Here is a 22,303-nt window from a genome sequence, read left to right on the forward strand (position 1 = left end):
GGTAGGCCAACTCCGGCCGAGCTATTACATTCTGCAGAGGAAAGAAAAATCACTATGAAAGCCACCTGGAGTCAATCTGGGCGCTGCCCTCCCAGGCCAGGTGGGAAGAGGTCCTGCAGGACTCCCAGCAAGAAAACCTGGGAGGTGAGTCTTGGGCAAAGAAGGGACAAGGGAGTTCCCTGTCTCCAAGGTGTGGGGCTTACCTTCTTTTGGATCCAGCCAGAAGCAGGCCAACTCCAGCTGAATTACTGTCATCTGCAGAGGAAAGAAAAATCCAGGTCAGATGATGCTATGAAACCCACCTTGGATGGGTGCAAGAGAGTACAGAAGCAGCCCCAATCCAGGAAGGAAGGGCCTCCCTCTGTCTTGGGCCCAATCCCTTATCCCAGAGGACCACCGTGGAGCCTCCTGGGCAGAGGTGGAAGGCCACATCAGGGGGCAGGAAAAGCCTCTGGCCTCATCCTGGCACCCAGTATTCAAAGAAATGAATACATGAAGGCAAACTACTTACTGTGAACTGGGGAAAGCTTTGGGCAAAGGACAGCAGTGCAGAGATGCAGCTGGCCGCCAGGTTTTGGTCTCCCCGCTTTCTTCAACAGTGTCGCTTTGGAAATCCTGCGGGAGAGAAGAGTGTCTCAGAGTCAGGCCAACTCTGGGCCAAAGCTTTTTCTCCACACTTGGAAAAGGCTGCTGCACTCTGGGCAACTCGTAAGTGTCATCAGGGCACTTCCATTGAGTATCTGGAGGAGGGTGGAAGCATTGGGGGCCTCCGTAAGGGGACCCTCCAGCAGGCAGTGGAACTGACCCTTCAGATCCTTTGGGAAAAGAGAGAAGAGAGGTTAAGTCCGGGATGGAATTACGTAAGAGCCAGGCAAAGACAAGCTCAAGACAAAGGACCTCCCTCCCTGTGCTGATGATCCTCAGGCACACAAAGAAGTCCCTCAAACATGCAGAGCAGAGGAGAGACGTCAGCTCCTTCCGGGGGACAGCCAGAGGGTGGCTCCGACCCCAAAGGCCAGGCTTGGCTTTCTGCGGGATCGGCAACCCCATGCCCTAAGCCGGCACAAGCCCCTCCCCAAAGCCCCCCACCTCACCATGGGGGTCCCTCACACCACTGGTCACTCACCAGAAGGGCATCCGCTGTCCGCTGTCCGGTGCTTGGACACCTGAAGGGTGTGGAGGCTTCTCAGGGCAGCTGCCTGGCAGCTCTGTGTCACCTGGAGCAAGGAATCTAGCTCCCGCTCCAGCGGCTGAAACTGCAAAAGTCAGGCTGTCAGTTCCTTGCGAGGGGAAGGCTCCTCTTCATCTGAGAGTGCAGAGTGTGGGGCAAAGAGCCCAGGCAGAGGGGGCGGCAGCTCTGAGGGATCCTCTCCCTGCTCTTGTTTTCTCCAATACTCACTATTGCTTGATGGAAGAAAACCTGTGGCACATCTGCAAGAAGAGGAAAACATGGGGACAGGTGAGTTCATCTCAGAGCACCTGGCCAGGTTCTTCCAAGAGTCTTCTCCTGCACCCTGAGGTGCCCCCCTAGCCCTTTGGGGTCCACACTTCCTCACCTATCACCACGGGCTCCTCCTGGACTTGCAGTGGGGCCACCCTGTTCCTCCGCCGGTAGCTGAACAGGGCCCTGAACCACCTGAACTTAGAAGAGAGGAGCAGAGGGGAGAGAGCGACTCAGGAGCCCCAATGGGTGGGGGGTGTTTGTGTCTGTGGGGGGGGGGGGCTGAGAGAGGAAGAAGTTGGAGTCTTCCTTGGAACCAGAGAGACCCCCATGAAGGGGGAAAAGGCCGATGGCTTTGGGCAGCTGGGGAGATGGCAAGATGGAGACAGGCGGAGGTGTAGTGTTTGGAGGGCTGGACTAGGAGGACCTCGGAGAGCAGGGTTCGAATCCCCACTCAGCTATGAAGCTCCCTGATGGGCAGACTTCGACCTGTTTGCAATGAGCAAATTCTTTATTTATTGAATTTATATACCACCCTATAGCCTGTAAAAGAAAAGCAATGGCTCCTCTTACTTAAGGGCCCCACAGACCTCATGGGACACCAGAGCAGATTCCCTTGTTGCTTTTTTGAGTCGACCAGCAATGGGGGTTGTATTTCCTTATTTGCAGGAGGGCTGTTGCTAACATGCCCTTCATGCTTAGTTATGTATTAGGAACACAGGCACAATTATTGTGTGTGTGAGTTTGTACTTGCAAACTACCCCAGTCTCTGAGCAGTGAGATTCCTTCCAGGGGTCCCAGGCACCTCCCCATCCTTGTTTTCCTTGGAACGAAGATCAGCAGAGACTGTGGCATCTTTATGATATTAGCTTTATTTGCTCACATACACAAGTTGAGTGTAGGATGGAGTGGCTCACAGCATCAAGACCCAAACAGATCTTGTTTCTCCATTAGTCGCAGCTTTTGCTCCAGCACAGAGCAAGATGGTGTCGGGGTTTCCCACAACTCTCTCTGGGTCTTCCTTTCCTACCTAGCAGCCAGGTGAGATGGGAGGGGGGATGACAGCCCCCCCCCAATTAGCTGCAGCTCTTGCAACCCATCAATTTTACTTAATAATAATAATAATAATAATAATAATAATAATAATAATAATAATATTTATACCCCACCCATCTGGCTGGGTTTCCGCAGCCACTCTGGGCGGATTCCAACAAAATATTAAAATACAATAGTCCATCAAATATTAAAAGCTTCCCTAACCATAATAACAACAACCATCCATTTTCAGGTCATTGAATTAGCAATTAAGCATTTCTGGAAAGGGAAATGGCATACTTTTGTATAAGAAAGTATTACTCATTTATGATGAGAATAGGATTTATTTATTTTGAGCTTTGCTTGGTTCCTCCTTGGTAGCCAGTGCAATGGTTTCAGCAGTGCTAGAACTCAGGACTGGCTGCCTTGAGGGGCATCTAAGAGCAGTTTGGCAGGGGAAAGGTCTCCCTTGGGAGGTGGTGGACTCTCCTTCCTTGGAGGTTTCTAAGCAGAGATCGGACGGCCATCTGCCATGGATGCTTGAACTGAGATTCCTGCATTGCTGGGGGTGGGACTAGATGACCCTAGGATCCCCTCCTCTCTCTCCACTCCTGAATTCGAGGAGGAGGTTCCTTGCCTCCTGCTTCAAAGCCCTTTTCCCTGCAAGCTATTCCTCTGGTTTCCAGACAACAGAGGGAGATGCTCAGAGTCCAACCAAGAGCCTTACCCCCAAAAGGATATCTGGGCATAAAATCCATTAAACAAAACAAAAAACAAAACAAAACAAAACAAAAACAGCTGAGGTTCTGCCAAGCGAGAGAGGTCTGAGTTGGGGGGGGGGACTCGGCTTTGCAAGAGTTAAAGGGAACCGAGCTGCCTTCCTAGAGAGGACAGGAAGCAAGGGGGGGGCCAGGTCCTCCAGAGCCAAGGCCCCTCCCTCCCTCCCCAGTCCTCCTTTCCTGCTTTGGTGTCCATCCTTCAAGGGCTGCATCGCTATCCCTTCACTCCTGGGATGATCGGGTGAGTCTCCTCTCTCCCCCCCCCCAGAGGGTGCAGTGGGGAGACGGTGGGGGTCCCAGGGCTGCAGCAGGGGAGGGTGCCGGGGGGTGGGGGTGGGACACAAACCCAAGTCACGGAGAGAGGAAGTCAGCCCAGAGAGGAATTGCTGCAGTAATTTTAAGCATTCCAGCTCTTTTCAGCTATCTCATGTGATATGATAGTAAATAGCCATTTTGTATATCAGCTTATTGAACAATTGCCTATGGCTTTGATCACTCTTCAGATTGATGAACATCTACTTGGGCTGTCTCTCTCTCTCTCTCTCTCTCTCTCTCTCTGCAGTAGCTAATTTCTCAACGTTCGTTTCCTTCCTTTGCGCGTCAAATCTGCCTGCAGCAGGAAACGCTCCAGCCGATGCTTCCTTGCATGGTATTAAAGTAACTTCCTCATTCTCAGACCCAGTGGAAGCTACATGTTGTTTCCACCACTCTGCAAAGGTCTTGTTTAAACGGTTCAATCTGCCTCTAGCAAAAGTTCAGGCACTTGTTACAAGTTTTGGAAAAACAAAAAAGGAATGGGGAAAGATTCTGGACCCTGGGGGAGGTCCAATGTAAAATTAAATATCTTGTTGTTTTCTCTTAATAATCCTACTTTAAATTCAGACCAGCAGACATGCATTTCTGCAAATCCCAGGACATCGAGCACCCACAGGTGTTTTCTGCCAGACCTGCAGTGGCCTGGCCCTGCGCCCCTGATCTCCTGGGGGCTATGCAGTTATTTTTACCCTTACAGGTCCCTTGTGAGTTCCACTTGAGTGTGTGTGGTCAGCCGTCCAATCAGCTGTCCAGCATGGCCTGGCATCAGGACCTGACCAATCCGATTCCAAACTTCCAGCTAACCCTATAGGAGATGCCGGAAAGGCAACTCCCAAGGGAGAGGAAGCGCTGTTGAATGCAGACCAGGAAGGAACCACATCTGGTTAGTTGGGGTAACATCAAAGTCCTTGTTGCCACCAGACAACACCAGCTCTCTCGAGCCCAACAACCAGAGATATCAGACTCACTATCTGCTGCCATACATTTGCTCAACTTACTGCAAACTATACAATGTGTTTCCTCATTTTTACAACTTTGCAGGGTTTGCCTTGCCCCCCACATCATGACCCTTTCTGCTCCAGATTACGTACTGCACCCCAGCTGTTGCGAGGCCTATCCATAAATAACAAGAAAAGGGGAGACGGGATGGCAGATGCAGTGTGGGGGCGCCCCCCCCCACACCTCAGCATAAGACGCCACAGTGTGCCTAGCCGTCAGGTCAGGGAGGAGAGGGTCCAGCCAGGGAGGGGTGAGGTCTGCAACGCTCTCCTTCCTGGAGATCAGAGGGTCCCAAACTCATTTGGCCTTTCAGAAAAAAACTGACTCCCACAAAATCTCCCTTCTTTAAACAAAGGAGTCCCTAGGACGTTAATTCTGTGTGACATCACTCAGCGTCAATGCACAACAGATGAAACATGTGCAAATGGTTTTCCAAAGCTGGACGAGGAGGTGGACCAACCCCCTCCCTCCAAAAAAAAAACACCCACGAGGAGGAAGGAAAGAAAGGTGGGAGAGAAAAGCCAGGAATAAAGAGAGGGATCCCAGCCCATAGTCTGGCTGCTGCATTGCAGACCAGTTTCCCAGTCGTCTCCAAGGGCAGCTCCACACGGAGGCCACTGCAGCAATCCCCTCGCACCCAGAGCATGGCATCCCAGGACCACATCCTCTCTGTCCTAAAGGGATTGTTGCTGGAAAACCAGCCGGAAATGGGCGCTGCTACTCACCGAGCCTCCAGGGACCGTGGCATCAATGGCTGTGTGTGTGTTAAGCTATTAAATGATGATGATGATAAATTACCCACCTAAATTTCAAGGGACATCTCTTTTGCCCCACCCACTTGGCCCTCAGGGGGTTGGTCAGATACATACCTGGCCCTCACAGCAAAGAAAAAGGAACCCCACCCCAGGAGTCTGTCTTGAGAGCGGCAGAGAGTCCAAGTTCAAGAAAAGGAGACAGAAGAAGGGGGTAGGGGTGGGGAGCATCCATTTTTCACAAGATACAAATAATTCCCTTGTCAATCGGTTCTGACTTCATGCATTGACTGGAAGGCAGCAGAAACCAGGTTGATTAATCTCACAGAAATCCCTTCAGTTGCCTCCACATTTTGCCTTGCTAGAAGGCTAGAGACTTTTTTTTTTTGCTCTTCATCCTCTTTCTTTTCAAAAAGAGAGCTCATGGTCTGCGATGTGGTGCAGTCCAGCCCTGGTTCCCAACAAGACTCACCCATGCTTGCTCAGGGAACCATTATTTTCCCCTGTCCTACAAATTCTGTAACAGAACAATGTATTTGCTTTGTAGGATTTGCTAGAGCTTCTCATTAAGACGGACAGAACTTGGCAGAAGACCAAAGGGTTCCTTCCGATCTCTTAGAGGCTTCCTGAGAGCACAGATGGATGAACGAGACTCAGCTGGCCCTGTAACAGGAAGAGGCCATGCCATCCAAACTGGGAGCAGTGGGGGATTCTGGGAAAACCCAGTGCAGAAGACCCTGGGTGAGGAGGACACCCTCCGCTCAGAGGTGCAGAGCCAGCAGTTGAGGCAGTTCTGCTGCCAGGAGGCCAAAGGACCCCGAGAGGTTTGCAGCCGACTCTACCACTTTTGCCACCAGTGGCTGAAGCCAGAAAGGCACACGAAAGCTGAGATGCTGGATCTGGTGATCTTGGAGCAGTTCCTGGCTGTCCTTCCCCCGGAGATGGAGAGCTGGGTGAGGGAATGCGGAGCAGAGACCAGTTCCCAGGCGGTGGCCCTGGCCGAAGGTTTCCTCCTGAGTCAGGCAGAGGAGAGAAAGCAGGTGAGAGAGACTTTCCTTTGGATACTCCCAAGGGGCTCCAAACAGGACAGGGAACATCCCATAATGGTCTACTGATGGCCCATCCGTTTTCTGGGAAAGCATCCATGGAATGAGATCTCACACCCTTCAAGTCTTTGTCATTCTCTTTCTAATATTTCTCACCATTCTCTCTTTTGAATCCTTGTTTCTTCAGGGAAAGGATCATTTTGCAGAAATGGACCTGGATTCCTGTGAGGCAGAGAGGCCTCCGTTGGACACCAGAGAGAGGCCACTGGGTAAGGAGGAAGGTGGTTTTTCTTCGTTTGGTCTCATTCTGTTGGTTTTCCAACTCATCTGAGGGTTCTTTTCCTCTTGTTTTGGGGGGAGACAGTTGGGAACAAGGGGCCAGAGGAGGCGAGATGTATTTCTGCCCAACAAACATATGAAATGGGCACAAACGTCCAAATGCTCTCAGCAGGTAAGGCTTTCTCAAAGGCCCATCTGTAGTTAGAGATGCCCTGTCTCACCTGTGAGAGAAGCAGGCACTCCTGGTGTCCTGTTTACCTTTTTTCTCTTGCAGGTGACAGAATGATGCTGGCAAGACCACCTGATCCATCTATTCATGGGGGCAGAAGGGAAGCAGCGGCTGTGGAACCAGATCAGGTCAGGGGAAGCTGCCTTGTGGGGACAGAGGCCGAGGGATGGAGCAATGTCATGGACTGGTTGGGCACAGAGGAATGGTGGGAGGATGTAGCTGGGGAACCAGGGAGAGAAGATGGCTCAGAGCTCAAGAAGCGGAGGATGGGCAGTCAGAGGGGGAAGAGGGAGAAGCCTGGGAAGAGTAGGTGTCAGAAGCTGAGGGGGTAACAGGGCTTAGTGAGTTGGGAGACTCTGTGGCAGAAAGCAGTGGAGAATCAGAGGCAGAAGAGGAAGTAGGTGAGTGGGAGGAGGGAGGTTGAGAGACTGAGGTGAGTCAGGATAAGGAGGAGCCACCGGTGGCTCCCTCTCCTTTTGCCAGAAGCCACCCTCCCTGCTTGTCTCTCAGAGCCGGGATACCCCCTGCATTGCAGGAATCTCTGCTAGATCAACCAAGACAGATGGCCATCCAAAATAGGCTTACTTTATTTCTCGATTGATCATTGAATGCTAAAATTGGTTTCTAAGCAGTGGACAAATGAGAACAAATAGTGGCCTGGATTCAGCTAACCAGCCCCATCCGCTGCAAAATGGGGCCTGCCCCCCATTCCCCCCCTCTCCATACCCCCATGAACCCCTTGAATTTGACTCTAGGGCATTGGGAGGGAACTCCCCAGAACAGCTTACGAGGAGAGGAGAAAGTTGATCATTCCGTCAGGCAGAGTGGAATGCTTGCGTAAGCAGAATGACTTGAAAAACACAAGGTGGAGTTCCACCTATTTGCACAAAGATGAACACCCATAATTAAAACGCAGAATAAAATAAGCATCCAGAAATAAAATGTGCAGCAAAGCAATCCTATTGAAACAACAATGCAATTTACAGGAAGGAAACAGCAGAGCATTGTGTAGCAGATCATATTGATGCTGTCTCAGAGGAGGACATTTCTCCTTTTCTTTTAGGGTCCAGTGTGCTTTGAAGATGTCGCTGTTTGTTTCACGGACGAGGAGTGGGCGTTGCTGGATCCTGACCAGAGAGCTCTGCATAAGAACGTCATGGAGGAGAATCGTGGGATCACGGCCTCTCTTGGTAAGGCTCCCTGTGGGATCGTCCTATCTGCCTGGAAATTAAAAAAATACCTCTATGTGACCAACCTCCTATATTTTCACAGAGCTCAACAGCGCCCCCTACAACACCTGGCAACCTCGCACCCCCACAATAAACAGTAAATTACAGCTTTTTCTTTGAACAATCTTCCTCAAATTATTCCTTTTTCTACCACGATTGGTCTGCTCTGAACTGCCCAGGCCATCTTAAATGTCCGTTTCAGAATTATTAGGAAGGATAGGTAGCTTTAGGTTTTCTGTTTTTGTTTTTGCTTCTGTCATTCTTGGGTTGACCAAAGAGACGACTGACATTGGAGATGGAGGGGATGCCATGACTGGGCCAAACAAAATTCATCCCAGACAAGAGCTAGGCTTATTGAATCTCAGGTCGTAGTAGCCCTGATGATGATTATACAACCTTGTCGTACTCCTTTCCCAATTTTGAACCAATCAGTTGTTCCATATCCAGTTCTAACTGTAGCTTCTTGTCCCACATAGAGATTTCTCAGGAGACAGATGAGGTGATCAGGCACTCCCATTTCTTTAAGAACTTGCCATAGTTTGCTGTGGTCGACACAGTCAAAGGCTTTTGCATAGTCAATGAAGCAGAAGTAGACGTTTTTCTGGAACTCTCTAGCTTTCTCCATAATCCAGCGCATGTTTGCTATTTGGTCTCTGGTTCCTCTGCCCTTTCGAAATCCAGCTTGCACTTCTGGGAGTTCTCGGTCCACATACTGCCTAAGCCTGCCTTGTAGAATTTTAAGCATAACCTTGCTAGTGTGTGAAATGAGCGCAATTGTGTGGTAGTTGGAGCATTCTTTGGCACTGCTCTTCTTTGGAATCGGGATGTAGACTGATCTTCTCCAATCCTCTGGCCATTGCTGAGTTTTCCAAACTTGCTAGCATATTGGGTGTAGCATCTTAACAGCATTATATTTTAAAATTTTAAATAGTTCAGCTGGAATATCCTCACTTCCACTGGCCTTGTATTAGCAGTGTTTTCTAAGGCCCATTTTACTTCACACTCCAAGATGTCTGGGTCACGGTCAGCAACCACACTACCTGGGGTGTACAAGACCTTCATATCTTTCTGATATAATTCCTCTGTGTATTCTTGCCACCTCTTCTTGATGTCTTGTGCTTCTGTTAGGTCCTTACCACTTTTGTCCTTTATTATGGTAATCTTCGTACGAAATGTTCCTTTCATATCTTCAATTTTCTTGAACAGATCTCTGGTTTTCCCCATTCTACTGTTTTCCTCTATTTCTTTGCATTGCTCGTTTAAGAAGGCCCTCTTGTCTCTCCATGCTATTTTTTTGTAAATCTGCATTCAGTTTCCTGTATCTTTCACTATCTCCCTCGCATTTTGCTTGCCTCCTCTCCCCCGCTATTTGTAAGGCCTCGTTGGACAGCCATTTTGCTTTCTTGCATTTCCTTTTCATTGGGATGGTTTTCGTTTCTGCCTCCTGTATAATGTTACGAGCCTCCATCCATAGTTCTTCAGGCACTCTGTCCACCAAATCTAAATCCTTAAACCTGTTCCTCACTTCCACTGTGTATTCATAAGGGATTTGATTTAGATTGTATCTTACTGGCCCAGTGGTTTTTCCTACTTTCTTCAGTTTAAGCTGGAATTTTGCTATAAGAAGCTGATGATCTGAGTTACAGTCAGCTCCAGATCTTGTTTTTGCTGACTGTATAGAGCTTCTCCATCTTTGGCTGCAGAGAATATAATCAATCTGATTTCGATGCTGCCCATTTGGTGATATCCATGTGTAGAGTCGTCTCTTGTGTTGTTGGAAGAGAGTGTTTGTGATGACCAGCTTGTTCTCTTGACAGAACTCTATTAGCCTTTGCCCTGCTTCATTTTGAACTCCAAGGCCAAACTTGCCAGTTGTTCCTTTTATCTCTTGATTCCCTACTTTAGCATTCCAATCCCCTGTAATGAGAAGAACATCCTTCTTTGGTGTCATTTCTAGAAGGTGTTGTAAGTCTTCATAGAATTGGTCAATTTCACTTTCTTCAGCATCGCTAGTTGGTGCATAAACTTGGATTACTGTGATGTTAAAAGGTCTGCCTTGGATTCGTATCGAGATCATTCTGTCATTTTTGAGATTGCTTCATGGATCAATACCTTGTCATGGTGAAGGGGCTTGAATAACTCAGAGAAGCTATGAGCTATGCCATGCAGGGCCACCCAAGATGGACAGGTCATAGTGGAGAGTTTTGACTAAACGTGATCCACCTGGAGAAGGAACTGGCAAGCCACTCCAGTATCCATGCCAAGAAAACTCCATGGACAAAGACAACAGGCATATAAAAGTTATGACTCTGGAAGATGAGCCCCTCAGGTCGGAAGGCGTCCAACATGCTACTGAGGAAGAGCGGAGGACAAGTACAAGTAGATTCAGAGCTGATGAAGCGGCTGGGCCAAAGCCGAAAGGACGCTCAGTTGCGGATATGCCTGTAAGCGAAAGGAAAGTCCGATGCTGTAAATAAAAATATTGCATAGGAACCTGGAACGTAAGAACCATGGATGATGGTAAGCTGGATGTGGTGAAAAATGAGATGGCTAGAATAAATATTGACATCCTGGGCATCAGTGAACTAAAATGGAAGGGAGTGGGCGAATTCAGTTTGGATGACTATCATATCTACTACTGTGGGCAAGAATCCCGTAAAAGAAATGGAGTGGCCCTCATAGTCAACAAAAGAGTGGCAAAAGCTGTACTGGGATGCAATCTCAAAAATGACAGAATGATCTCGATACGAATCCAAGGCAGATTGTATCATACTATAGTAATAATAATAATATTTGTTTATACCCTGCCCATCTGGCTGGGTTGCCCCAGCCATTCTGGGTGGCTTCCAACACATATATAAACCTGAAACATAAATAATTATAATCTGATCCCATATAAAAAGAACATTAACTTTAAAATGAACAACTTATACTAGTGGCCAAATTGTGGAAACCTTTCGTGAAAAGTGTATTTCTGAGGTTTGATGGCTCATAACAGCACTTTTGTGTGGAGTAATACCATAAAATTATGTATCAATGGAAAGATAATTTAATGAAGACTGTAATGCAGGAACTATTTTGAAGGAGTATTTATTAGAACAGCAGTCATAAAGAAAAAACTTGAAACCTTTGGTAACCTTTAGCTTTAATTACGGCCTTACAACGCCTTCCCATGAAGTGAACTAAGTTTTTAGTTTTGCAGCTGTAATAATGTGAAACCAAGATTGAATTATCGCCCATGTTGATTGGACTTTATTGCTGGGTTTCTTCTGACTAACAAGTTTCTTTAGTCAGCTCCATAGATTTCTGATTGGGTTAAAGTTTGGGCTATTCCCAGGCCATTCTAGCAGTGGAATAGGATTATTTTGAAAGCACCTTTTGCACAGAGCAGCAACATGACATGGAGCTGAATCCTGTTGAAATGGAAAATAAATAAATAAATATTTCTATGAAGGGACCCCTGACCATTAGGTCTAGTCGTGACTGACTCAGGTTGTGGTGCTCATCTCACGTTATTGGCTATGGGAGCCGGCGTATAGCTTCCAGGTCATGTGGCCAGCATGACAAAGCCGCTTCTGGCGAACCAGAGCAGCACATGGAAACGCCATTTACCTTCCCACTGTAGCGGTTCCTATTTATCTACTTGCACTTTGACGTGCTTTCGAACTGCTAGGTTGGCAGGAGCTGGGAACGAACAACGGGAGCTCACCCCGTCACGGGGATTTGAGCCGCTGACCTTCTGATCGGCAAGCTGTAGGCTCTGTGGTTTAGACCCCGCACCACCCGCATCCCATAAATATTTCTATAAATAAATACAAATGCTGCAGTATCTGGGAAAAGATCACCTGCAGAACGCTTCAGTTAGGGCTCAGGTATTTCATTTATGTATTTTGGGGCATTTACATTCCCATTATTGACACAAATTCTGCCCACAGATCAACATTACAACCCCAGATCATCACACTATCTGGGTGTTTCACAGTCAGTGTAATGCAAGTAGGATGTAAATCAGGCATCCCCAAACTTCGGCCCACCAGATGTTTTGGACTACAATTCCCATCTTCCCCGACCACTGGTCCTGTTAGCTAGGGATCATGGGAGTTGTAGGCCAAAACATCTGGAGGGCCGCAGTTTCGGAATGCCTGATGTAAATCTTCTCTGATTCTTCTCGAGTATTTCATGCCATCACTAAAAAGCAAGGAGATTTGGGTCTCATCACTCCAAATAACACAGTCCCATTGTTCCGCTGTCCAGTTAGCATGGGTTTTAGCCATTTAGCCAGTCTTTTCAACCTTTGCTTCAGAGATAACAACGGCTTTTTCCTTAGAATTCTAACATCTAGACCAGTCCTTGCACACCCCCAACTCCCTTCAGTTCTACTCCATTTGTTCCTGAGGCTCAAATCCCTTTTTGTTTCCATTGCAGATTGTGATGAATTGGAAATTGAGAACAAAGGTGACCACGACAAAATCTACAGAGAGGAGAAGCCATGTAAAAATTTGGAATGTGGAAAGAGCTTCAGTCAGAGCTCCTCTCTCACTTCCCATCAAATAATTCATACAGGGGAGAAACCATATCAGTGCATGGAATGTGGAAAGAGCTTCAGTCAGCGCTCCTCTCTCACTTCCCATCAAAGAATTCATACAGAGGAGAAACCATATCAGTGTGTGGAATGTGGAAAGAGCTTCAGTCAGAGCTCCACTCTCACTTCCCATCAAAGAATTCATACAGGGGAGAAACCATATCAGTGTGTGGAATGTGGAAAGAGCTTCAGTAAGAGCTCCCATCTCACTTCCCATCAAAGAATTCATACAGGGGAGAAAGCCTCTCAATGTGTGGAATGTGGAAAGAGCTTCAGTCAGAGCTCCCATCTCACTTCCCATCAAAGAATTCATACAGGGGAGAAACCATATCATTGTGTGGAATGTGGAAAGAGCTTCAGTAAGAAGAACAATCTCGCTTCCCATCAGAGAATTCATACAGGGGAGAAACCCTATCAGTGTGTGGAATGTGGAAAGAGCTTCAGTCAGAGCTCCAATCTCACTTCCCATCAAAGAATTCATACAGGGGAGAAACCATATCATTGTGTGGAATGTGGAAAGAGCTTCAGTAAGAAGAACAATCTCGCTTCCCATCAGAGAATTCATACAGGGGAGAAACCCTATCAGTGTGTAGAATGTGGAAAGAACTTCAGTTACAGCTCCTCTCTCACGTTCCATCAAATAATTCATACAGGGGAGAAACACTATCAGTGCTTTGAATGTGGAAAGAGCTTCAGTCAGAGCTCCGATCTCACAAGACATCAAAGAATTCATACAGGGGAGAAACCATAGCATTGTGTGGAATGTGGAAAGAGCTTCAGGCAGAGCTCCAATCTCACCTCCCATCAAAGAATCCATACAGGGGAGAAACCATATCATTGTGTGGAATGTGGAAAGAGCTTCAGTAAAAAGACCAGTTTCACTTCCCATCAAAGAGTTCATACAAAGGTCACAAAAACCATTATACAGCTTTAGGAGAAAGGCAAATCCGCACCCTTTGAACCACTCCTTTGGCTGATTGACATTTAATGCCCTTTTAAAATGTGGTGTTTTGTATTTTTATGTTGTGTTTTTATGTTGTAACCATCCTGAGACCTGTAGGTCTAGGGAATAGGCACCAACTCTTAAAGGCCTAGGGTTATTTGCCTCCCCAATAAAATATTTGAGGAGGCCACCTCGCAGGTTTTTTGTGTTTTTTTACAAACACAGCCTTTTATTCTTCCGCAACTTGCCATACAATTTCTCTTTCAATTTGCCCTCTTAAAAAATAAAAATAAATAAACGCACAAAGGTATGGGGACAACAAAGTACAAGAAAATACAAACGTGGGCAGGTCCCATCTTTGCAGGCCAAACACAAAAGTTGCTTTAAAGCAGGGTTTCCCCAACTTGGGTCCCCAGCAGCTCCTGGACTACAGTTCCCATCATCCCTCCCCATTGGTCCTGAGCACCCCAGAGCCATCTGCCTCAGCACAGATTTTGAAGTCGGCCAGCAGCAGCAGTCGGGGAGTCCTGAACTCCGCCTGTGAGACCAGCTCTGTCAGCTCAGGCAGGGAGACCATGGAGGGCAAAGGAAGCGGGAAGCACCCCTGCTAGCAAACAGCCCTCAACAAGACCCCAACCCCAGAGTCTGTTCAGCCCCCTCCGCTTCTTGTAGCTGGAGTCAGTCTGGGCGCTGCCCTCCCAGGCCAGGTGGGAAAGGCCTGCCAGGCAGGGAGCAGGTCCTGCAGGACTCCCAGCAAGAAAACCTGGGAGGTGAGTCTTGGGCAAAGAAGGGACAAGGGAGTTCCCAGTCTCCACGGTTGCTAATTTATGAGGTCGTGTTGACTTGTGAAATAGAATTCTCTGTTTTTCAAATATCGTGTCTGAAAATAACAATAATGCATGTTTTAAGTCTAAATAAAAGTTGTTAATTATTAATTCTAAGGCACCAAATAGTTGTATGTTTCCCCACCTGAGTTTGTGGCGATCAGCGTGTATCAAAATATCTCTATGCGTTTTCATTTTGGAGATAAGCTAATTGTCTTATATGTGTCTCTAGGGGGCAGGGGAGAACAGGCTCTTTAATCTTCTTAAAGGCATAGGTTTGGTTGGGGGGAAATTCTAAAGTTCAGAGAGACAGCTATAATGGTTTGGATTTATTATAAAAAGGAAGTATAGTCCTGGAAGCTATTCAGACCTTTAGGAAACATTGTTTCAAATAGATGTATGAATTGAGCTTCCTGTTGAAGGAGTAGTCTGTTGATATCCCTCCGATTGTATAGATCTGGTCTTGGTTTCCAAATAATAATAAAAAAGAAAACATATTCCAGGTGCTTATGTTTTATATAGTGTTCCACCAATGTGGCTTCCAATATCCTGTTTCGGATCCGTGAGCGGTGTTCCTTTATACGTACTTTTTTTGGTCTGGTGCTTTTGCTTATACAGTGGTGCCTCGCTAGACAAAATTAATTCATTCCACGGGTCAAACAAGTTGCGGTTTCCCATAGGAATGCATTGAAACTTAATCAGTGCATTCTTATGGCTCTGGGGGACTGGCGGTGGTGGTGGAGCTTGCTCTCTTGGCTCGGGGAAGGCAGGCAGGCGCTTGCTCTCTTGCCTGCCTGCCTTCCCTGAGCCAAGAGAGCAAGCGCTGCCACTGCCAATCCCCGAGCCGAAGCGCGAGGAACACAGCGGGGATGGGACGGGGCTTGAGAAGTCTCGTCCTCTCCCCGCTGTGTGACCGGCGGTGGCGGGGAAGCGGCCCGCCTGTGCTTTGGCTTCCTTCGGCGGGGAAGACAGGCGGTGTGCGGTGAGGCGGCGGCGGGGGGAGGAAGCGCTTCTCCCCCCGCCACCTTCCGCCTGTCTTCCCCGGCATGGGACGGGGCTTCAGAGAAGGTCTCCGAAGCGCCGTCCCATGCTGGCTGTGTGCGGCGGTGCGGTGGCTCCGGGGGACGGAGCCGAAGCGCAGCGGGTGCTGCTTGCCCCCGCCTGTCTCCCCCGAGCCAAGGGGAAGACAGGCAGGGGCAGCCGCCGCACCGCCGCATTTCGGCTCCGTCCCCCCTGGCAAAGGAAGATAAGCTGTCAGCTTCCCACACTGACAGCTAATCTTCCTTTGCTGCTTTCTATGGCTGTGCTTCGCAAGACAAAGCGGCGGTCATAGAAAACCTTGTTGTCTTGCGAATGCCTCACGCAACGCAAAACTCTTTCGTCTAGCGAGTTTTTCGTAAAGCGAGGCACCACTGTATATATCATCTTGCACTGACATATCAATGCATATACACTATTTTTTGGTGTTGCAGTTGCTGAAGTGTTCGATCCGAAACTTGAAGCCAGTTTATAAATTGGAGTGCATATTTGCAGACACTGCAATGGCCGCACTTAAAGTGTCCCTTAGTTGTTTCCATCGGATCATATCTGCCAAGTCTCCCGTATTCCCCAGGAAACCCCCATTTTTTTCAGCTGTTTCCCACTGGCAGCCTGGATTTTAAAAAACCCTGTAAATCCCCCGGATTCTTACCGGCCTGGGGAGGCTCCTTCTGTGCATGTCTGGAGTCTCTGGACATGCTCAGAAGCGATTTCTGGCACTGCAGACATTTTGGAAATGGGCAGAGCATGCGTAGAAGCAGCTTCCAGTGCTGCTCTGCTCAGTTCCAAAATGGCCGCAGCGCGACTTCCGGTGCCGATCCCGGTTTTTCAATCTGGGAGTTGGCACCTATGCATCGGATATGTGAGCAAGTCTGACTTAACCAAGTACTTTCGTAATGATTTAGTTTTTCTCAGTCCAAACAATGGTGGTTTTTGGCAACCTGGGATGATAGATAAGAGGTGCCAATGTTTATAGATAAGCTTCTTAATAGCAGATGTGTAAGGTGTGAATTGTAGTGCTGTATGTATGCGGTCTTCTTTAGGTTTATCCAAAGTTTTTATGGAAAGGAGGTCATTTCCTGCATTGCTGGGAGTTGGACTAGATGACCCTAGGATCCCCTCTAATCTCTCCACTCCTGAATTCGAGGAGGAGGTTCCTTGCCTCCTGCAAAGCCCTTTTCCCTGCAAGCTGTTCCTCTGGTTTCCGGACAACAGAGGGAGAAGCTTAGAGTCCAACCAAGAGCCTCAGAGCAGAAGGATATATGTGGGCATTGACGTAGCCAAAAGCAACAGTTGTGAGGGGGAAGAGGGCTCTGAGCTGCTTTGTGCAATATACCGGTATATAAAATGTTAAAATAAAATAGAAATCAATCAATCGAATAAAAGTAATACATGAAATAAGAATCAAAATAAGAAATTGAGAATATAAGAATTCACTGGACGCCTCGCCTAATCCTTCGTCAACCACCACCAACTGCAGAGTGGAGGGGGTAAAGAGCCCAGCCAGCGGGGAGCAGGTCTGAGGGGTCCAATCCCATCCCCAAAGCCCCTGTCTCCCCCACTTCCCCATGGGGGCCCCACACACCACCCATCACTCACCAGGATGGCTTTGGCCGTCTCCTGCTTGGAGCACTTCAGGGGTCGGAGCCCCTGAGCTGAGCTGCCTGGCAGTTCTGAATCACAACGTGGCTCCCCAGGGCACCTGCCTCTTTTAGAAGGAGAAAACTCACCTAATCAATTTTAATAAGAATAAGAATATTTATAACCCGTGAATCTGGCTGGGTTTCCCCAGCCACACTGGGCAGCTTCCAACTAAATATTAAAATAAAATACTCTATCAAATATTAAAAGCTTCCCTAAACAGAAAAACAGCAACCATTCATTTTCAGTCCATTGAATTAGCAATTAACCATTTCTAGAAAGGGAAATGGGATACTTTTGTATATTAGAATAAAAAGCATGCATAAGAAAGTATTACTCATTTACGATGAGAATAAGATTTATTTATTACGTACTTTGCTTGGTTCCTCCTTGGCATAGCTGCCAAGTTTTCCCTTTTCTCGCGAGGAAGCCTATTCAGCATAATGGAAAATCCCTTTAAAAAAGGGATAACTTGGCAGCTATGCTCCTTGGTAGCCAGTGCGATTGTTTCAGCAGCACTAGAACTCAGGACCCGCTGCCTTGAGGGGCATCTGAGAGCAGTTTGGCAGGGGAAAGGTCTCCCTTCGGAGGTGGTGGACTCTCCTTCCTTGGAGGTTTCTAAGCAGAGATCGGACGGCCATCTGCCATGGATGCTTGAGCTGAGATTCCTGCATTGCTGGGGGTTGGACTAGATGACCCCAGGGATCGCCTCCACCCTCTCCACTCCTGAATTCGAGGAGGAGGTCCCTTGCCTCCTGCAAAGCCCTTTTCCCTGCAAGCTGTTCCTCTGGTCTCCGGCCAAGGGAGGGAGATGATCAGAATCCAGCCAAGAGCCTCACCCCCAAAAAGCATCTCTGGCCATTGGCGTAGCCAGAGAATTCAGCCCCCCCCCAATCAATAAAAAATAATAAAAACAGAGGTTCTGCCAAGCGAGAGAGGGCTAAGCTCGGAGAGCTCGGCTTTGCAAGGGTTAAAGGGAACCGAGCTGCCTTCCTAGAGAGGACAGGAAGCAAGAGGGGGCCAGGTCCTCCAGAGCCAAGGCCCCTCCCTCCCCAGTCCTTTCCTGCTTTGGTTTCTCTCCTGCAAGGGTTGCATCGCTGCCCCTCCTGGGATCTGGTGAGTCTCCTCTCCTCTCTCTCTCTCTCTCCCCCCCCCAGGGTGCAGTGGGGAGACGGTGGGGGTCCCAGGGCTGCAGCAGGGGAGGGGGCTTGGGGGGCCTGATCTGCTCAAGCCAAGTCAGGGAGGAGAGGGTCCTGCCAGGGAGGGGGGGCGAGGTCTGCAACGCTCTCCTTCCTGGAGATCAGAGGATCCCAAACTCCCACCAAATCTCCTTTTTCAAACAAAGGAGTCCCTGGGACTTTAACTCTGTGTGACATCACTCAGTGTCATTGCACAACAGAGGAAACATGTGCAAATGGTTTTCCAAAGCTGGGCGAGGAGGTGGACTACCCCCCCCAAAAAAAAAACCACGTGGAGGAAGGAAGTTAAGGTGGGAGAGAAAGGCCAGGAATAAAGAGAGGGATCCCAGCCCATATGCTGGCTGCTGCATTGCAAACCAGTTTCCCAGCCGTCTCCAAGGGCAGCTGCACAAGATTCCCTTGTTAGTCGGTTCTGACTTCATGCAGTGACTGGAAGGCAGCAGAAACCAGATTGATTAATCTCACATAAATCCCAGTTACAGGTAGGTAGCCGTGTTGGTCTGAGTCGAAGCAAAATAAAAAAATTCCTTCAGTAGCACCTTAAAGACCAACTAAGTTTATATTTTGGTATGAGCTTTCGTGTGCATGCACACTTCTTCAGACTTGTCACATAAATCCCTTCAGTTGCCTCCACATTCTGCACTGCTAAAAGGCTAGAGACTTATTCCTTCTCTTCTTCCTCCTCCTCTTTCTTTTCAAAAAGAGAACTCATGGCCTGGGACCCAGTGCAGTCCAGCCTTGGTTCCCAACAAGATTCACCCATGCTTGCTCAGGGAACCATTGTATTCCCCTGTCCTACAAATTCTGTAACAGAACAATGTATTTGTTTTGTAGGATTTGCTAGAGCTTCTCGTTAAGACGGACAGAACTTGGCAGAAGACCAAAGGGTTCCTTCCGATCTCTCTGTGGCTTCCTGATAGCACAGATGGATGAGCGAGACTCAGCTGGCCCTGGAACAGGAAGAAGACATGCCATCCAATCTGGGAGCAGTGGGGGATTCTGGGAAAACCCATTGCAGAAGTTCCTGGGTGAGGAGGACACCCTCCGCTCAGAGGTGCAGAGCCAGCAGTTGAGGCAGTTCTGCTGCCAGGAGGCCAAAGGACCCCGAGAGGTTTGCAGCCGACTCTACCACTTTTGCCACCAGTGGCTGAAGCCAGAAAGGCACACGAAAGCTGAGATGCTGGACCTGGTGATCTTGGAGCAGTTCCTGGCTGTCCTTCCCCCGGAGATGGAGAGCTGGGTGAGGGAATGCAGAGCGGAGACCAGTTCCGAGGCAGTGGCCCTGGCCGAAGGTTTCCTCCTGAGTCAGGCAGAGGAGAGAAAGCAGGTGAGAGAGACTTTCCTCTGGATACTCCCAAGGGGCTCCAAACAGGACAGAGAACATCCCATAATGCTCTACTGATGGCCCATGCGTTTTCTGGGAAAGCATCCATGGAATGAGATCTCACACCCTTCAAGTCTTTGTCACTCTCTAATATTTCTAACCATTCTCTGTTGTAAATCCTTGTTTCTTTTTCAGGGAATGGATCATTTTGCAGAAATGGACCTGGATTCCTGTGAGGCAGAGAGGCCTCCATTGGACACCAGAGAGAGGCCACTGGGTAAGGAGGAAGGTGGTTTTTCTCTGTTTGGTCTCATTCTGTTGGTTTTCCAACTCATCTGAAAGTTCTTTTCATCTTGTTTTGGGGGGAGACAGTTGGGAACAAGGGGCCAGAGGAGGGGAGATGTATTTCTGCACAGCAAACATATGAAATGGGCACAAACGTCCAAATGCTCTCAGCAGGTAAGGCTTTCTCAAAGGCCCATCTGTAGTTAGAGATTCCCTGTCTCACCTGTGAGAGAAGCAGGCACTCCTGACGTCCTGTTTACCTTTTCTCTCTTGCAGGTGACAGAATGATGCCGGCAAGACCTCCTGATCAGTCTTTTCATGGGGGCAGAAGGGAAGCAGATCAGGTCAGGGGAAGCTGCATTGTGGGGACAGAGGCCGAGGGCTGGAGCAATGTCATGGACTGGTTGGGCACAGAGGAATTGTGGGAGGATGCAGCTGGGGAACCAGGAAAGGAAGAAGGCTGAGAGCCCAAGAAGTAGAGGTAGAAGAAGGATGGGCAGTCGGAGGGGGAAGAGGGAGAAGCCTGGGAAGAGTAGGTGTCAGAAGCTGAAGGGGTAACAGGGCTTAGTGAGTTGGGAGACACTGTGGCAGAATGCAGTCCAGAATCAGAGGCAGAAGAGGAAGGAGGTGAGTGGGAGGAGGGAGGTCGATAGGCTGAGTTGAGTCAGGATAAGGCAGAGCCACCGGTGACTCCCTCTCCTTTTGTCTGAAGCCACCCTATCTGCTTGTCTCTCAGAGCCAGGAGACCCCGACCCCGTGTGTGAGGGACAGAAGCTACCTACAGCCTCCTCCCATCTTAAGCACAAGCTCTTCTCCCAGCGCCAGTGGGAGCGAGGAGGGGGATGTCTCCAGCGGGGAATCGGGAAGTAGAGGGCATGGCTCAGGCAGAGTAGCAGAGCCACTGCTCCACTTAGGAAAGGAAGGGGGAAGCAGGGAAAGCGCGGCAAGAAGACCGCTCCCGCCGGTCCCAAAATTGCGCAAGAAGCGACGGGGGCGGAGATTCAGTACTACTTTGCTGGAAAAAGACGTGCGACTCTCCATTCGGAGGTTCTGACCCAGACTGACAACATGTACATAGTACTGACTGCACTGTAAATAAAGGTAAAGGTAAAGGGACCCCTAACCATTAGGTCCAGTCGTGACCGACTCTGGGGTTGTAGTGAGCTGGGAGACTCTGTGGCAGAATGCAGTGGAGAATCAGAGGCAGAAGAGGAAGGAGCTGAGTGGGAGGAGGGAGGTCGAGAGGCAGAGGTGAGTCAGGATAAGGCGGAGCCACCGGTGTCTTCCTCTCCTTTTGCCAGAAGCCACCCTCCCTGCTTATCTCTCAGAGCCAGGAGACCCCCTGCATTGCAGTAATCTCTGCTAGATCATCCAAGACAGATGGCCATCCAAAATAGGCTTATTTTATTTCTCGATCAGGGGTCAGCAAATCTTTTCAGCAGGGGGCTAGTCCATTGTCCCTCAGACCTTGTGGGGGGGCGGACTATATTTTGAAAAAAAAAACATAAACAAATTCCTGTGCCCCACAAACAACCCAGAGATGCATTTTAAATAAAAGGACACATTCTACTCATGTAAAAACATGCTGATTCCCAGACCGTCCGCGGGCCGGATTTAGAAGGTGATTGAGCTGCATCCAGCCCCTGGGCCTTAATTTGAGGACCCCTGTTCTAGATTGATCAGTGAATGCTAAAACTGGTTTCTGAGCAGTGGACACATGAGAACAAATAGCGGCCTGGATTCACCTAACCAACCCCATAGTGAACACCCATAATTAAAACGCAGAATAAAATAAGCATCCATAAATAAAATGTGCAGCAAATCAATCCTATTGAAACAACACCGCAATTAACAGGAAGGAAACAACAGAGGATTGTGTTACGGATCATTGATGCTGTCTCAGAGGAGGACTTTCCCCTTTTTCTTTTAGGGTCCAGTGTGCTTTGAAGATGTCACTATTCATTTCACAGATGAGGAGTGGGCGTTGCTTGATCCTGACCAGAGAGCTCTGCATAAGAATGTCATGGAGGAGAATTGTGGGATCGTGGCCTCTCTTGGTAAGGTTCCCTGTGGGATCATCCTATCTGCCTGGAAATTAAAAAAATACCTCTATGTGACCAACCTCATATATTTTCACAGAGCTCAACAGTGGCCCCTATAACACCTGGGAACCTGGGTAAAGGTAAAGGGACCCCTGACCATTAGGTCCAGTTGTGACCTAAGACCCCCACAATAAACAGTAAATTACACTTTTTTTCTTTAAACAATCTTCCTCAAATTATTCCTTTTTCTACCACGATTATGCTGGTCTGAACTGCCCAGGCCATCTTAAATGTCAGCTTCAGAATCGTTAGGAAATGTAA

At 48.5% G+C, this 22,303-nt stretch overlaps 1 protein-coding gene and 1 long non-coding RNA gene across 2 annotated transcripts in view; both read left to right on the forward strand.

Annotated features, from left to right (window-relative positions):
- LOC148686071 (uncharacterized) overlaps window positions 1-220 on the forward strand; it is a 45,274-nt gene extending 45,054 nt beyond the window's left edge. The window contains exon 3 of the long non-coding RNA XR_015949745.1: window positions 111-220. This is a non-coding gene — a long non-coding RNA (uncharacterized LOC148686071). The remainder of the gene's footprint in view (window positions 1-110) is intronic.
- A 3,595-nt stretch (window positions 221-3,815) lies between these two features.
- LOC132591138 (uncharacterized) overlaps window positions 3,816-22,303 on the forward strand; it is a 55,065-nt gene continuing 36,577 nt past the window's right edge. Inside the window, exons 1-5 of the mRNA XM_088668474.1 lie at window positions 3,816-3,904; window positions 5,943-6,361; window positions 6,555-6,636; window positions 20,217-20,284; window positions 21,871-21,997. Of these exons, the coding sequence (XP_088524600.1) occupies window positions 5,960-6,361; window positions 6,555-6,636; window positions 20,217-20,284; window positions 21,871-21,997 (679 nt within the window). The 5' untranslated portion in view covers window positions 3,816-3,904; window positions 5,943-5,959. The remainder of the gene's footprint in view (window positions 3,905-5,942; window positions 6,362-6,554; window positions 6,637-20,216; window positions 20,285-21,870; window positions 21,998-22,303) is intronic.

Source organism: Zootoca vivipara, chromosome 4 (genome assembly GCF_965207765.1).
Source record: "Zootoca vivipara chromosome 4, rZooViv2.hap1.1, whole genome shotgun sequence".
NCBI classification, from domain to species: Eukaryota; Metazoa; Chordata; class Lepidosauria; order Squamata; family Lacertidae; genus Zootoca; species Zootoca vivipara.